The following is a 16,310-nucleotide window of genomic DNA, read 5'->3' as shown; positions in this document are numbered from 1 at the left end:
AATTACGGAAGTGTCTGAGGAGAGTGAACAAGGCAGGAACCTAGCATAGCTGTCCTTTTAAGAGTGGATTGAAACAGATGCTGAGACTCATGGCCAAACATTGGGCAAAACATAGGGAGTCTTGTGGAAAAGTGGGAAGAAGGAAAGAAGGATCCAGAAGAACCAGGGGCTCCACAAGAAGTCCAACAGAGCCAAGTAACTAGGGCCTAGAGGGACATACAGAGACTGAAGCACCAATCAAGGACCATACATAGACTGGACCTAGGCCCCCTAGACAGATGTAGCAAATGTGCATCTGAGGCTTCATGTGAGTTCCCTAGCAAGGGAAGCAGAGGCTGTCTTTGGCCTGGACTCTGTTGTCTGCTTTCTGATCACTTCACCCTGGCATGGGCTACCTCGCCAGACCACAGGGGAAGGGGACTATGCTCAATTCTAATGCAAGTTAATGAGATGGGGTGGGTGGGGAGAGGAGGGGCTGCTGTTACCTGAGGAATAAGGGAGGAGAATAGGGGAAGAGGGAGGGAGGGCAGGACCAGGAGGAGAGGAGGGGGCCTATGATCAGGATATAAAGTTAATTCATTTAAAAAGAATTGATGTTTTTGTTTTCTTGTAACAATTCCAAAGAAATAGCATACTTTAGATTATTTTTAATCCTCAAGAGGTTCGATGATAAACCACATGTATCAGTATCTTCTCTTGTTTTTTACCTTTATATATGTTTGAACTAGATACCTCAGATTCTATAGGTAGTAAATTTGTTGCATTTAGAGAGTGATAACAGTTGTTAATAGTTGTAAGGAACCTCATAGTTGATCAGATCATTCTGAATGTGTCTTCCTTTAATCTTCCAAGTTATATATAAGTACCATCTTTGATAGTAAGAAACTGGAATTAGAATCATACATCTTGAAGATGATTCAATCCCTCTCTTAGTTCTCTGATATCTCATTGTGTATTCTTTCTACAATAGCATACTTCATCTTGGAAAAGTAAATGGAAACACTAGATGAGAGAATACCAAGGGTAGATTAAAAAGACAGTCAGTGTTTAGGTGATCAGAGAGTTTGGCCTTCAAGATTCGTTTTGTCATCACTAGAAGAAGAAAAAAGTATCCTCAGAAATAAAGTAGGGAAATTTTTATGTCACAATTAATATTATTTAAGAGTATAGTAACTTTGGTCTCAAAAATTTGTAAGAGCAATCATCAAAAATTTAAATTTTCAACATTGAAAATGCTAATTACGAAATTAACAAAATCTCCTCTTTGAAAAATAAGAGTTTGTGTTAAGAAAAGTTAGAATTTTGAACTTGAGAATGTTATGTTCATATAGTTTCGCTGAATGGTTTTAAATTTTATCGAAAGTACAAAGCAGGTGACAACTCTTCATTTCATGGAAGTATTGCTACTAACCTGCTAAAGAGGAGCCATATTGATGGCCTCTGGTTTTTACCTGTATGAGGATAAAAATGACAGCTGGACAAGGACAGCTCAGAAAAATAAGTAAATAGTAATAAATGGCCATGTTAATAATAACATATACAGGCATTAAATGAGTGTACATTGAAGATTTTCATGCCGTCAGTCACTATTTTTCATGCTCTGCATTTGAACTTAGGTATCTCATGAATCTTCTGTAATCAAACATAGTGAGCAGTACTTGGGAGATGTTTATAAAATGAAGTTTGAAGTGCTATAAATTTAGATAAATGTGCCTTCATAGCAAGGAAATACCGATATTGATTATATTTTAGAAATTCACATTTTAAAATTGAGCAATATACACAAATGTTTATTATTTGAGGTTGAGATAACATAATGCTCAAGATTCCTTCGGTGAAATTCATTTGAAAATGTTGGCTAAATATGAGAAAATAGTGAATTTCTGTGTTACTAAAGTTAAGGCACAAAAGTTAAGTTGTACTTTAGCTATATATGTGTGGTATCATCTGAATTTTCTTGTGTTATATAAAGCAACTTTGATGAGAGGACTAAAATACAAACCTGTTATTCCCTTGGTGTGTTTTCTTATCTCTCACTTCATTTTCAGCATCATATTTTCTAGTTTGGTTGTCAAATGGTCTCTACTTTTTCATAATTTTATGACAATTTTTATAATATGTATATATGAGGGTGTGTGCAAGTGCTCAGAAACGCGCACATGTGCGTGCTCTGCCTAGAAATTGAGGATTTGGGGGAGAGAGTTCTCTCCTTTAGCCCAATAAATGATTGGTAGTCCAATTTTATGTCCATTTTACTTGTATTACAGCCCCTGTTCTCTGATTTGTGATGATTTTTCATTTACCATTTTAAAAGATTTACAAATAGCTGGAGGTGGTGGTGCACACCTGTAATTCCAGCACTTGGGGAGGCAGAGGCAGTCAATTCTCTGTGAGTTCAAGGCCAGCCTGCTGTACAAAACGAGCCCAGGACAGCAAAGGCAACACAGAGGAACCCTGTCTTGAAAAGCAGCAACAAAAACAACAAAAAAATTGCAAACTTCAGATTCTACAATATTGTTTACCAAATAAATGTTTAATGTCAGAAACTTCTAAGTGTTTGTTTAAATTCTGTATTCTTTTCTCCAGTAAAGTTGGGTTTGCAAGCTAACAGTGCGGAGAGTCAAGGAAGAGAGGAAAGGACTGATGAGAAGAAGCCGAGCTTGACTCCATGTTGGCTTTTTGTGTCTGCTGGTCCATCATGGGAACAGACGTTATCTCAAGCTTTGGTGTTGTTTTCTGTCTTTCTCTGCAGGAGTGTGGTGGTGCCTGTCAAGAAGCCACCGCCAGGAAGTCTAGCTGTCACCACTGTGGGAGCCACTGCTGCGGGAAGCGGGCTGCCAACAGGCAGTACCTCAAGTATATTTGCTGCCCCTGGAGCTACACCAAAAAGTATGATTAACACGACAGGTATCGTCCTTATAGACTTTTGTGAAGCTTCATCCTTTTTTCTCCGTTTGATGTATCTTCATTTTCTCATTTGATCTTACCAATTAAAAATCCCAGAACACGTATGGTTAGTTTAGTCTTTAGTGTGCTGTACCCTGTGTGACATCTCAGATCTTGTGCTGGCTGTAGGAGACAGAGCAGTCATTTCAGGAGACAGTTCGGGTTTTTGTTTTGAATTGTCTCCAAACATTATATTCTATTCTCAGGGTAAATCAAATTATTAGAATACATTTGGGGAGCAAAAGCTGATTTAGACACTGGAGAGTGACAGGTGAAAATAAACATTTAAAGCATGTCAAGGTGCATCAAACATGTTAGTGCTAGAGCATGGATTTTTCAGACTCAACCCTAAGATGTATCCTTTGCTAAATCCTTCAAAAAGGGCAGAATTCTCTAAGTACCTTGATGAAATGCAGGAAACTCAACTTCATTAAAAGAGCATATGAATAAGGACCATCATTTCACACTGAATTAATTTATAGATTAATTGGATATAGTTATAACCTAAGAATATAAATTAATCCACTGTCCAGCTATTTTCTGTGATTCTAGACCACAAATCCAAATCACTATAAATTTTTAAAGTCTGACTAAAATCAACCTCTCTCTCTCTCTCTCTCTCTCTCTCTCTCTCTCTCTCTCTTTCTCTCTCTCTCTCTTTCTCTCTCATTTCCAGAAATGTTCCTTACCAAAAATCTTTGTGATTCCATTTTAGGTATTTATACAACGCAAGATGATCCCTGACTTCCCTTCCCTGACTATAGTAGTCTTCTGTTCTCCAAACTGTATAGCCTTGAACTTTTCCATTTATTATCATTACTTAGATTCTTCCCATTTCGATTGATTTTTATAGCTCTTTTTTGTGCTTTCTGTATCTATCTTGTTTGTCATGCCACCTGAGTCTGCCATGCCATGAACCACACATTTTTGGGGTGTAGTAAGTGTACTTGTCTCAGTCAGTGAGCAGCACCATGGCATTGTAAAATTTATTATTTTACTTTCTTCAACTTTAAAAGTATAACAGCATAGTAGAATATAACTTAGTGATGTCTAGTAAACTAAGTCCTCATTTTTCCGACTGCAGTAAAATGAAAAGATTAAAGCATGTTTTGGCTTTGTCTGAGACAAGTTATGTTTTCTAACTTCTGTTTTAAAAATTAGTAATTGTTGTATAACAGTATAAATTTTGATAGTATAAATATATATTATAGTGAAAACTGTAACTAATGACCTTCCTCCTTAATATTTGACCACAGAGATACTAGTGTGAGCTGACATTTGGCTCATAGCACTCTGTAGCAGTCACAGTAAGAATCCAGTGAACAATTCACTGTGCTGGAATTAGCCTAAGATATAATACTTCGGAACACTAGATGTCCCTCAACTCCACAGCTCTTTGATGTACTCACATGACTTATTACAGAAAAATCTTCTCTAAGGTGGCATTTTCATATCATTGAGGAGAACTCATTATTTTAAAATCAGGTACTATTAAACTCATGATAGACATTCTGAAGCAATCATTTTATCAAAGTCAGAATTTAATGTTGCAAAATGACAAAATTATGTTCCCAGTGCTCTGCAAATTATGCCTTAGAGCATGAGGTCTAAGAATATTACAACATAGCAATAAAAGGGGGATAAAAATATCACATTTAAATTTGCATCATTTTATCAGCCTCACTTAATGTAGAAGTTTTTTTCATCTGTTATGTTTTTATTTATACGCATTTGTAACATGTAATTTTGTTAGATTAACATAAGTAAACCAACTGGATTTTAATATAATATCCATTAATTAAAATCATGCAATTTACTGGTATCCTAATGACCAAATAATTTTAAATTGTCAGATTATCATTACAATTTTTGATGAGTTATTTTTGAAAATCAAATAAAAATGAAGAAATAAAATTATTTTGTTAAATAAATTTATATTTAAAACTAAAATTATTATTTTGGGAACAGGTGCTGTGGATTCAGGGTCCTCCTCCTCTTCCTCCTCTTCTAGTTTTGTGAATGGTGCTACCAGCAAAAATCTTCCAGCTGTACAAACCGTAGCCCCAATGCCAGAAGATTCAGCTGAGAACATGAGGTATGCATAGTGATGTGATTGTTTTACCAGTTTTACTCTTAAGACACAGTGGAGGGCGGAGGGTTCACATGATATTAACATTTTGGGGAATATCAGTTAGCTATATACACTTAAAATACTCATAACTGCCTGACCATTTTAGGCAGGTTTTTTTTTTTTATCATTATTATCAATATGGCCTGTCTTCATCGGTAGAGGATATATATTTGAAGAAATTCACTTTTTTTTTTCTGCTTGTGGTTGCCTTTTGGGTTGTATAAGCCCTTGCCTACATTTTCCCAGATCTTGCTATTGAAGTGCTTAACCACCTAGAATGGCTTTTGTGACAAATGTGTAACAAGAAACAGGGGTAGGAAGACTACCCCTCAATTGAAGACCTCTTTATACCACGATCCTTCACTTCTGTTATGAATCATGTCCTTCTCTTCCTGATTTGAGTTTCACACTCAGTTCTGCTCTGTCTGTACATCTCCTAAGCTGACAAAATTGGCTTCGGGTTTAATAATGACAGTAAGTGCCTTGATGGAGGTCTTTGCTTCTTGCCCCTTTCTAATGAAAAAGGCGGACTTGTTCTCAGGGCCTCATATTCTCTTAGGACTTCAGAAGCAGGGTTCAGATATCCATTGTCAAAAAAAGGTGTGAATCTTTCCATAGAAAGGAGTCTTTAGAGACTGTTTCTGCAGTGTGCTGGACCTTGTATTCTCTTTAAGTGTTTTCATTTTCAAACTGAACATCAAATATTCCTTTCAGAAGCTTAGATTTTTTTAAACCTAAATGGTTCTTAATGGTTCTTAGCAGTTATTCATAGTTTGCTTTTAATAAGTCTTAATATATTTCTATTTTTTAATAAAATAGGAACTTGGGGCTTTTGTCTATATTTTTCTCAAGTTAGTTTTCATTTTGACTTCATTGAGATAATTTGTTTATGTTGCCAAAATTCAATAAAAACGATCAGAATGCACATTTTAATTAGTTTTTCAAGTTTATATTCTGATAAAACTACATTGCAAGTTAGGATGAAAGAAAATACATTTGTTATCTCAGAAATCTCCACATTTCTATACATAATTTATCCCATCCTGCCACCAGCAAACATTTTTATGCTTTTCAAATTTTTATTTTAGGTTTTATATCCTATTCAATGTCTACTGATTTTTGTCAGCCTTCTTTCAGTTGGCTTATTGATTTAATTCATTTATCTCTTTATGATAAGTTGTTTAGTACCAAATGTTATTACATTTTGTGCTTTAAAATGAGTTTATCTACTTACTAATTGATAAACATTGGAGTTTTTCCAGTTTTGGAGTGTTACAAATAAGAATTTAGGAATTCCTAAGTCTTAGGATTCCCAACACATTTCTTCTTCTTTCTGTTGCATAAACAAGTAAGAATAAAACTGTTGGGAGGATAGTAACTAAAGTCTTAAATGAGAGAATGCTGAGCTGTTTTGCTTCATTGCGCTCTCTGTGGCAATGTATAAAACATTCCATGCTTTACATTTGTCAGTACTTGCTGTTGTCACATTTTAGAATAGTGGGGTAATTATATCCCATTTGCTTTTAATGCTTCTGAGTGCTTTTGCCTGTGTTTATGGGTCACTGAACTCCTTTGTCTTTTTTAATTTAATTTTTTACAATACTTGTATCCTGGTTGCAGCCCCTAACCCACATAAAGACTGAGCTATTTATGGGCTACATCTGAGCAAGGGGTCTAGGGCCTCTCTATGCACTGTCTTTGTTTGATGGATCTCATCAGTCTTTGCAGTCCTCCCTGAGTCCAGCTCTTATTATTTATTACTTACTTTATTTCTTTATTTATTTATTTATTTATTTATTTATTTATTTATTTATTTATTTATTTTTGCATTGTTGGTCCCTTTGTGTGTCTCCTGTCCACTCCAGGTCCTTTTATAACCCCCTTCTTCCATAAGACTTCCTGTACTATGACAAAGCTTGGCTGTGAGTCTCTCACTGCTTCAATCCCCTGCTGGGTGGAGTCTTTAGAGGACATCTGTGGTAGGCTCCCATCCTGTTTTTTCTCTTGTACCACTTCCAGGGTCTATCCTTTTTTATCTTCTGAATGAGAATTAAGCATCTTCCCTAGGGTCTTTTTGTTTAGCTTCTTTAGGTCTGTAAATTTTAGTATGTCTATCCTATATTATATGGCTAATATCCACTTATAAGTGGATACACCATGCATGTCTTTCTGCTTCTGGGTTACCTCTTTCAGGATGATCTCTACTAGTTCCATTCCTTTGCCTGAAAATTTCATGATTTCCTTGTTTTCAATAGATGAGTAGTATTCCATTCTGTAAATGTACCACAATTTCTGTATCCATTCTTCTGTTGAGGGACATCTAGGTCGGTTCCAGATTCTGGCTATTATGAATAAAGCTGCCATGAAGTTAGTTGATTAAATGCCCTTGTACGGTTGAACATCTTTTGGGTATATGCCCGGGAGTTGTATAGCTGGGTCTTGAGGTAGCACTATTCCCAGTTTTCTGAAAAAGCGCCAGATTGAGTTCCAAAGTGCTTGTGCAAGTTTACACTCCCACCAATGGAGGGGGGTTCCTCTTTCTCCACATCCTCTACAGCATGTGTTGTCACTTTGATTTTTTATCTTAGCCATTCTGATCGGTGTAAGATGAACTCTTAGAGTCATTTTGATTTGCATTTCCCTGATGACTAAGGACATTGAGCATTTCTTTAAGTGTTTCTCTGCCACTCAATATTCCTCTATTGAGAATTCAAAGTCAGCAAAAGTGAATGGAACTCATATATTTCAGACCTGGTTCCTACTTTGCAAAATTGAAAATGGTAGAAAGTAATGAACATATTTAATAAAACTTTCTAATAATTAGGGCCAAATACTAGTTGTAGCACCTATATTAAAATATGTGTATTTATTTGTATTTACATGTTTATTTTATTTGTAGAACATATATTGTAAATATGTGTTCGTTTAATCACTGATTCTGTGACTCTGGAGAAAAAAATTTTATTTATATAATCTCCAAACTACATGTTCATATCTCATAACTTTAATTATGTAACTAAAATTTGATTATTCTCTTGATGCATCCCAGATAAGGGTTCTTTATAACCTTTTAATCTAATGTACACACAGGCACACACACACACACACAGACAATGCATGACTATTTGTTGGTCATCCTCTATAACTGCCTGTCTTTTCAATGACAAGTGGTAATCTACACCTACCAAATTATTTTTATTTGTATAGTTGTTGAAGTCTAAATGTATTCTGGAGAAATAAAAACTATATATCTGGGATTTAAATTTTGACCTCTGTAGACAGGTATTAAAGGAGAAATAAAACAAAAATGAATTCTCTCTTTAGCTCTGTACCCCATTTTTTAATTGGATTATTTGGTTTGTTGGTGTTTTACTTCTTGAGTTCTTTATATACTCTGGACATTAGCCCTCTGTCAGATATAGGGTTAGTGAAGATGCTTTCCAATCTGTAGGCTGTCATTTTGTTCTGTTGACTTTGTCCTTTGCTGTACAGAAGCTTTTCAGTTTCAGGAGGTCCCATTTATTGATTGTTGATCTTAGAGCCTGAGCTGTTGGTGTTCTGTTCAGGAAGTTGTCTGCTGTGCCAATGAGTTCAAGGCTCTTCCGCCTTTTTTCTTCTGTCAGATTTAGTGTATCTGGTTTTATGTTGAGGTCTTTGATCAACTTGGATTTTACTTTTGTACAGGGTGATAAGTATGGATCTATTTGCATTTTTCTACTTGTAGATGTCCAGTTAGATCAGCACCATTTGTTGAAAATGCTACCATTTTTCCATTGTATACCTTTGGCTTCTTTGTCAAAAATCAGGTGTCAGTATGTATATGGTTTTATTTCTGGGTCTTTGATTTGATTCCACTGATCCTCCAGTCTGCTTCTATGCCAGTTATTTTTTTTACTGTTGCTCTATAATACAACTTGACATCAGGGATGGAGGTATCTCCAAAATTTCTTTTATTTTACAGGATTGTTTTAGCTCTTCTGGGTTTTCTGTTCTTCCTTGTGACGTTGAGAATTGTTCTTTCATGGTCTGTAACGAATTGTGTCCGTATTTTGATGGGAATTGCATTGAATCTGTAGTTTGCTTTTGGTAGGATGACATTTGTACTATGTTAATCCTACCGATCCATGAGCATGGGAGAGCTTTCCATCTTCTGGTACATTCTTCAACATTTTCCTTCAGAGACTTGAAGTTTTTTTCAAACAAGTTTTTTTTTACTTGCTTGGTTAGAGTCACCCCAAAGTACTTTATATTATTTGTGGCTATTGTGAAGGGTGTTGTTTCCCTAATTTCTTTTTCAGCCCTTTTGTCTTTTGTATACAGGAGGGCTTCAGATTTTGAGTTAATTTTTTATTCAGCTACTTTGCTGAAGGGAGTTTTTCTTATTACTGTGTAGTAGATTTCAGTATACTTTGTATAAAAATCGATTGTCAGCTACATGCATTCTATTGTCTCATTCTATAGACTGACAAGAGCAAGAACTTTCTAATTTCCATGAAGTCTATTGTCTCAAATAATAATTTCCTTTTTGATTTATGACTTTTACAATAACTAAACTATTATTATTAATCCCCAAAGTCTTGTATTCTTCCTCCCCCCCCAAAAAAAATAGTCCTGTAGTTTCCCCATTGGTGGCTAGATCCCTGATCTGTTTGATACACTTTTAAAAGAAGTTGGTAAACTTGAGGTTTGTTATTAAGTACATTAGTTTAAAATTTGTTTTATCTGTTTGTATAAACAGACAAAATTGGTGATATTTTCATTATGGGTATATTGATCCTTTAGGTTTATGGAGCCTTAGTAGACTGTTCATCATCTGCTGTCTGTGAGGCACTGAAATCTTGGAGGGTTTTTTGTTTTGTTTTGTAACAGTCTTGTCCTTTTTTGTGCCTTTACCTTCCAGGTCTTTGATAGTATTTTGAGTTAGGATTTCTTTTTTATATTATAAATTACAAGGCAGTCAGACCGTGAACAGCTAGGTTGAACTGTTTGAGGAAATCCCATTATATAGAATTACAGCAAATGAAAGTAAGTTAAGGAAGTGGAGGTCAAATCAGTGATCCCTACTGGTCATGGCAGGCACCCCTAAAACAGAGGGAGGACATTTGCTTGGCTTTTATCATCTAGAGATAAACAATTGGGTTTTGTGTATTGATTTTATGTGTTTTGAGCATTTATATTCCTCTTACTTGTAATCAGATTTTAGGTATTTATAATAATTTTTATTAATTATAATAAATTATTTAGAATTTTAAAATATTATGTAGCTGATCTATACTTTCTGTAGTTTCCTTGTTGTTTTTCATGGGACAAGATAATGTCATTGACAGTTTTAGTACTACTAAAATGGGAAGGAGCTGTAGCAAATGGCTGAGATACAAGGAAGACAGAAGTACAAAATGACAGTTACCTTTCCATAAAAGTAATTAAGGCTTTTTGTTGACAACTAATGGAGATACTGTCCTTACTAGATGATCTTGATTCATTAAAATTTGCTGCTGTTTTATATCCCACTGCTGCCTTACAGAGGGTCAGTGAATTCCTGCCTTCAAACCTCTGAACATCAGTTAAAACCATTACTCAATTTCCCAGTCACTCAAGTAACTCTTCAGAACATATACTTGGTGGAAAATAGTGCAGATACCACAATCATTTTCTTAGGTTTCTTTTCTTTCAGAGTCATGGCCCAGCATCTGCTCCCTGACTCCATCTTATGTTGTCACCAAGCATGTCTCTGGCTTTGTTTGGTGTCTGTCCAGCACTTTTACCCTTTTCTCAAAGCTGCAAGAGAAAATGCAGGTGTCTAAGGACAGGCATCTAAGTTATTTTTATCTAACTAGTTGGTCATCCCAAATTTGAAACAGTGTTGTTAGAAATGGCTTTGGTTTTTAAAAACAAAGCACCCCCCTACTGATTTTAGTTAAATAATATTATATCCACTTGTTCAGTCTTTTATCATAAAAGATGTAATATTCTTATAATTTTCAAGTTATAGTAGAATAGTTTAAATTTGAATATCTCATCATTTTAAGCCAATTCAGCTCCTTGAATGGCTTTCTTTACCTTAATAAAGGATAATCACAAATGGTAATCTCTTTCCTTCCTTTTAAAAAATGTGTACATTATTTTCACATTTAAACAAGGATTTCTTATACACGGTATCAAGAAATCCTATATGAAAATCAATTTGGCAGTCATCATTTTACATGCCAAACTTAGATCATTTATCTTTAATGTAAGGAATGACTTGTTAACTATCACCTTTGTAGACTTACCTTTCTGTTCTTGATTATCTTCCCTGTAGTACTTGAATTGGGTTAATGGAGCTTTCTTTGCCTTTCTCTCAGTCTCGCCATTGTTGATTTATTGTTTCCTTCACCTTTTAATTTTAAAGTCTTTTTATGTTGGAGTTTTAAACTAGCACAGTTGTGTAGTGTTTGCTTGTAATGGTTTACAGCTGATTGCTCTTCCAACCCTTGTTGCTAATTCACTGTTCATCTTGTAATTGTTTGATGGAGCTAAGTTATAGAAAAGAGGTATGGCACTTACAAAGCATTCATTCTGCTGGGGAGTTCAATCCCCAGCATGCAAATAAAATAAATAATAGGTAGATAAATCAAAAGAAACAATATGTAGCTATTGGTTTTGCCCAAGAAAATTAGTTTACTTATATTTGTTAGTCTGTCACTATTGATTTATGTAAATCTAAGGGTTTTGTCAGGAACCATTATTCTCTGTACTGGAAGAACTTCCTCAAACAGTTCAAGCTACCTGCAAATATTTCCCCAACATTTATTGTCTTGAAAAGCTCCTGGTTTTGCTTTCATTTTGTAATGACTTTCTGATCAGATACAAAGTTGTGGGCCTCTGTGTTTTGGAAATAGATTTGAAATATACTTTATTTCCTATTTTCAGGTTTCATGTTATTTTTTTCTGAAGAGAATGTCATGGCATTCTTATTTGTGAAGTGAGCCTTTGTCTCTGCTTTCATCAGATTTTTAAAATATTTTCATTGTACTAGTTTATGATGACAAATTTGCGTTTTTACTATTAAAGTTCCACGTGATGTTGTATAACTTTTTAGTGTGTCCTTTTAGTTACTGTTACTCTTTGTGGAAAGTTTTTTTTATTTTTACAGTCTATTTATGTATTTTTCTTTATTTTTTTATTAATTACAATTTGTTCACTTTGTATCCCAGCTGTAGTTTTCTCCCTCGTCCCCTTCCAATGCCACCATCCTCTCTCTTCTCCTGATAATCATGTATTTCTTTTGCTGTATCTTTCATTTCCTTAGTTTTGTTCTGTGACCACATCAACTTTACAGAAATCTAGTACTTTGTAACAACATCTGTTCACCAATTCCCTCAGTTCTGCAGGCTGCAACTCTAACACACTCAGACTGTCCGTATAGCTGGACAATCTCACGGGAGACCTAGATCTACTTTCAGATTATCTTGAGGTTGTAAATGAATTCAACACCTTATCATACAGGACCGGTGATCCTGTTACATTCCTTATTGTCCATCAGGACTGTACTTGGCACTCAGCATGCTTTTCTTTTTCCTTGCATGTGGCTTACTATACTCAGAACCAGTAGGGTATGACAGGTGCTTTCTCATACTGGGGTTGCTACTGTTCCTCTTTTGATGCCTCTTTTCTGTCTTCTTCCTTCGCACTGTTTTCTAGAACACAGAAGTGTCCATCTTTTATAGTGTGCATGTATGTGTGCATTATTATTAACTAAAATTACCATACTGTGACATTAGAAATTACTGCTTTCTACTTGTAATATAGACGGTATCCTTTGAGCAAACTCTCCCATCCTCTCTCATTATCCCCACCTCCAGCCTAATTCAATTCACAATTTCAGTAAGGTTGAGTTTTTCAGATTATATGTATGTGTGAGATCATGCAGTATTTGTACATGATTTATCTCAGTTTCATATTGTTTTCCAAGCCTATGCATGTTTGTTACAGATGACAGGTAGTGATGGAATAGTATGGATTCCAGGCATGGCCTATGTACATTCACCTGGCCAGAAACACTCAGATTAGTTTCATATCTTGGCTTTTGTCAACATCACTACAGGAAGGGTGAAAGTTTTTAAAGTCACTGATTTTTTTATCTGGCTTTCTTAACTGTTGATTTGCCCATTGAAAACATATTGTCTTTTTTAGTGGTATGTAGAAATGAAATTATTCATTTCTAGAGTTGTTTGAGATTTAGAGATTTGTGCTTGTTTTAATACCCCTTTGTTCACACGTGCTGGCTGTCTTGCCTTGATTCTTACCAATGTTAATACTGTTTGTTTTAAATTTCTAGAAAGTTCCAGCATCAGATTTACTTACAATCCTGATGATATTAGCTTATCTGTTGTGCTTTATTTATTTATCCAGCTATTTATTTATTTATTGGCTGCTTTGGATGCATTGGAATTTTTAGTTGAAAAGAAAATTGAGGAAATGATGGTAGCAGAGTTTTATATTTCTAGTGTTTTGGTTAATCTTCATGAACGGCAGTTCTGAACCTCTCAGTATTTTCATTTTACTTTAGTGGGCGCTGTTTTGTCAACTCTGGTCAGTCTTCTTATATTCTCTTTGTAGACACTTGTGTGTTGTCTACATAAACCCTTCTGCAGTCATAGACTGCTCTTTTTTTGTTTTTGTTTTTGTACTGGATATTTGAGTGTCCAATGTTCAAGGGGGGCTGGGCTACTTGTTGTCATGTTCCAGACTCATTCTCAGTCATGGGCTGCACTGCCGGTCCAATAGAGAACCTCACGTACTTCTAAATGACGGGATCTTGAAATACTAGGTTTCAGGATGTTTTCTTATCCTATCCCATGTGCATAGAGTTTTTCTGTTCCTGCAATAGGAATGTAGAGGCTTTAGTTTGTATCCTGAATTGGCAGGATTGCTGGCTTTCCTGTAGCCTCCATGAAGCTAAAACCCTGTTCTCTGGAGGAGATGGAAAAAGGGTCCAGTCTATGCTTTGTGCTTTTTTTGCTGCCGTTATTTTAACATCTAAGCTTGCAAAGGAAACGAAGTTTCCTTTTTTTTCCCATCTCATATATTCTCTCCAGTCTTTTTTTCACCCATTTGTGAGACTTTGAAAGTAATTTCAGTATCCAAGTGTTTAGCACTCTGAAAATTTGACCCTCCCATATTATCATGCTGTCACTTCAACTTCAGAAATTTCAAATGGCAGCTGAGATTTTATGACCAGCTCACATGGTGCCTTGTGTTTCTTCTTCCTCTATTTTTCACCAGTGTAGCAGGTCCTTGCAACCTCTCTCTGTTGAGAAGCTTTTGTCTTCGATTTCAGATTCAAGGCTGCTAGCTACCTGGCAGCCTTTACATGCTCTTGTGTCAGAGTAGGATTCTGTCCATTGTAAGGTTTCCTGTGTGGTTATTTTGGTGTGTCTCTGGGTTTCTTAATCACAAGTAGATGTCCTTTATTTCTTCTTAAGTGTTCAAGTTCTTGACTGTTGATTTTTCAACTTACATTTTCCAAAAAATATCATATAAACCGAATGCTATTCTAAAAACATACTAAATTACTACCTCAGGAAGCAGCTTCATAAATAAAACAGGTTGTATGTCTGTTTTATGGGGCAATGTTCTGGATAAGACCACTTTTAAAGGCTTGGGAAGTGAGAATTGGTCTGAAAGAAAGGTGATACAATTTCAAGGAAGGATCCAAGACATCGCATGGGAAAGAATCAGGATTGCAGTAGCCTTGAGAGAAGTAACATTCTCAGTCAAATCAAGGCTGGACTACTTCACCAAAACATTGACTTGTTTTGAGTGTGGAATTGGATGAAACACCCTCCCTTCCAGGATGCTCCCCAGCCCTGCTCAGCTCTGCTGCCAAAGGAGTCACGGAAACAGCTCCTGTGCATTATTGTCTATAAATAACTATTTTTTTAGAAAGTTATTTCTCTATCAGTGATTTAAAACACAATTATCATATCCTTTTTATCACTGATCTTGAGCCTCAATTAATGGTTTATTTTCTTGACTTTATCTTTTTGTCTCACTATAGGGAGGTTTGGTGGCATTTTGCTCAGCTAATTGACCTGAAAAGAGGAATTGCTGCATTTACGTGTTCATTTATTTTCTTCCATCTACAACACATCCAAATAAAAATTTCTAAAAATGCACTCCAAAAGCTTTTATAATAAGTTAAAGATATCCTAAAAGCATCACGTTTCTTAAAACATGAAAAATGTTTACTTGAAATTTAGTTTACATTACAAAGTAATAAACTTCTTATATAGAAGAATTCTGTTCAGCCTCAATTTCCTAATCTTGCGTAATTCTATCTATTTTCTTAATGTGTACATTGTGCTCTTAAAATGTGTTATTCTGTTTAGGAGAAATTGGGAGAAATGTTAGCTTTATATTTTATAAGATCGTGGAAAAATAAAATAAGCACACATTTCTTTTTTCAGCATGATGTTTTGCTTAGTGGCGGCAACCCTAGAAACTTACAGCTTAAAAACTGTCTCACTGTATGTTACTGATTTTGGAATTTCTGATCTGTTTACCCATCAACTCTCTAGTATGCTTACTCATGTTTCATAGCAGTAATTGAATGAAAGCCTGATAAAATGTTGAAAGCCAGTCCTTGTCAGTTACTAGTCACAACCTGAAGCTGAGTAAACAGCCTTGTATGGCTTTTCTACCACAATACTCTCTTTCTACGAATTGTCTTAAACAAATCATCTACTCAGTCCTACATTCCCTGATTCATATATGAGCATTTAATTGGTAAAGTGTTTGTACCACAGAATTCCCTAACTGAATTATTTTGTATCTGCTGTATCTCTTAAGTATATTACTTTACATAGTAGAGTTTCTTACTTTAGCTTTACATGCTGTTGTAATAACTGCCCATTTCTTTTTGATTTAACGAATGAATACATTTAAGAGCTTTACAAAAAAATATTAATTTTTATATTTATAAAATTATGCTAAGAAACTTAAGATATTATCAAAAATTTTGACCTTGAGAGTAAATCAAGATTATAATTTTAAAACACAATTATAATAATGGAGTTTGTTAAAAGAAAGTTAATAATATGTGTAATGTCCAAAATGTGTTGTAATCACAAGTTCTTAGTAATAGTAAACAGCATGGAGGGAAATTGTACTGTAATTGCTTCTTAATCTTCCTCATTCTGTTGCCATTCTGCTTACAATCATTATGATACTGGATGAAGCTTGAGGTCAA

General features: G+C 35.1%; 1 protein-coding gene and 1 non-coding gene across 2 annotated transcripts in view; both read left to right on the top strand.

The window, feature by feature from the left end:
* Nbea (neurobeachin) overlaps positions 1–16,310 on the top strand; it is a 509,877-nt gene that overhangs the window by 210,138 nt on the left and 283,429 nt on the right. The window contains exons 31-32 of the mRNA XM_055596761.1: positions 2,753–2,907; positions 4,915–5,041. Of these exons, the coding sequence (XP_055452736.1) occupies positions 2,753–2,907; positions 4,915–5,041 (282 nt within the window). The remainder of the gene's footprint in view (positions 1–2,752; positions 2,908–4,914; positions 5,042–16,310) is intronic.
* LOC129668818 (small nucleolar RNA SNORA69) lies at positions 1,367–1,490 on the top strand. Its single transcript, XR_008718973.1, has one exon. It is a non-coding gene; the product is annotated as a small nucleolar RNA SNORA69 (small nucleolar RNA).

Source organism: Psammomys obesus, unplaced genomic scaffold (genome assembly GCF_907164565.1).
Source record: "Psammomys obesus unplaced genomic scaffold, mPsaObe1.curated_primary_1811, whole genome shotgun sequence".
Taxonomy (NCBI): Eukaryota; Metazoa; Chordata; class Mammalia; order Rodentia; family Muridae; genus Psammomys; species Psammomys obesus.
This window is presented reverse-complemented; position numbering and strand designations above follow the sequence as displayed.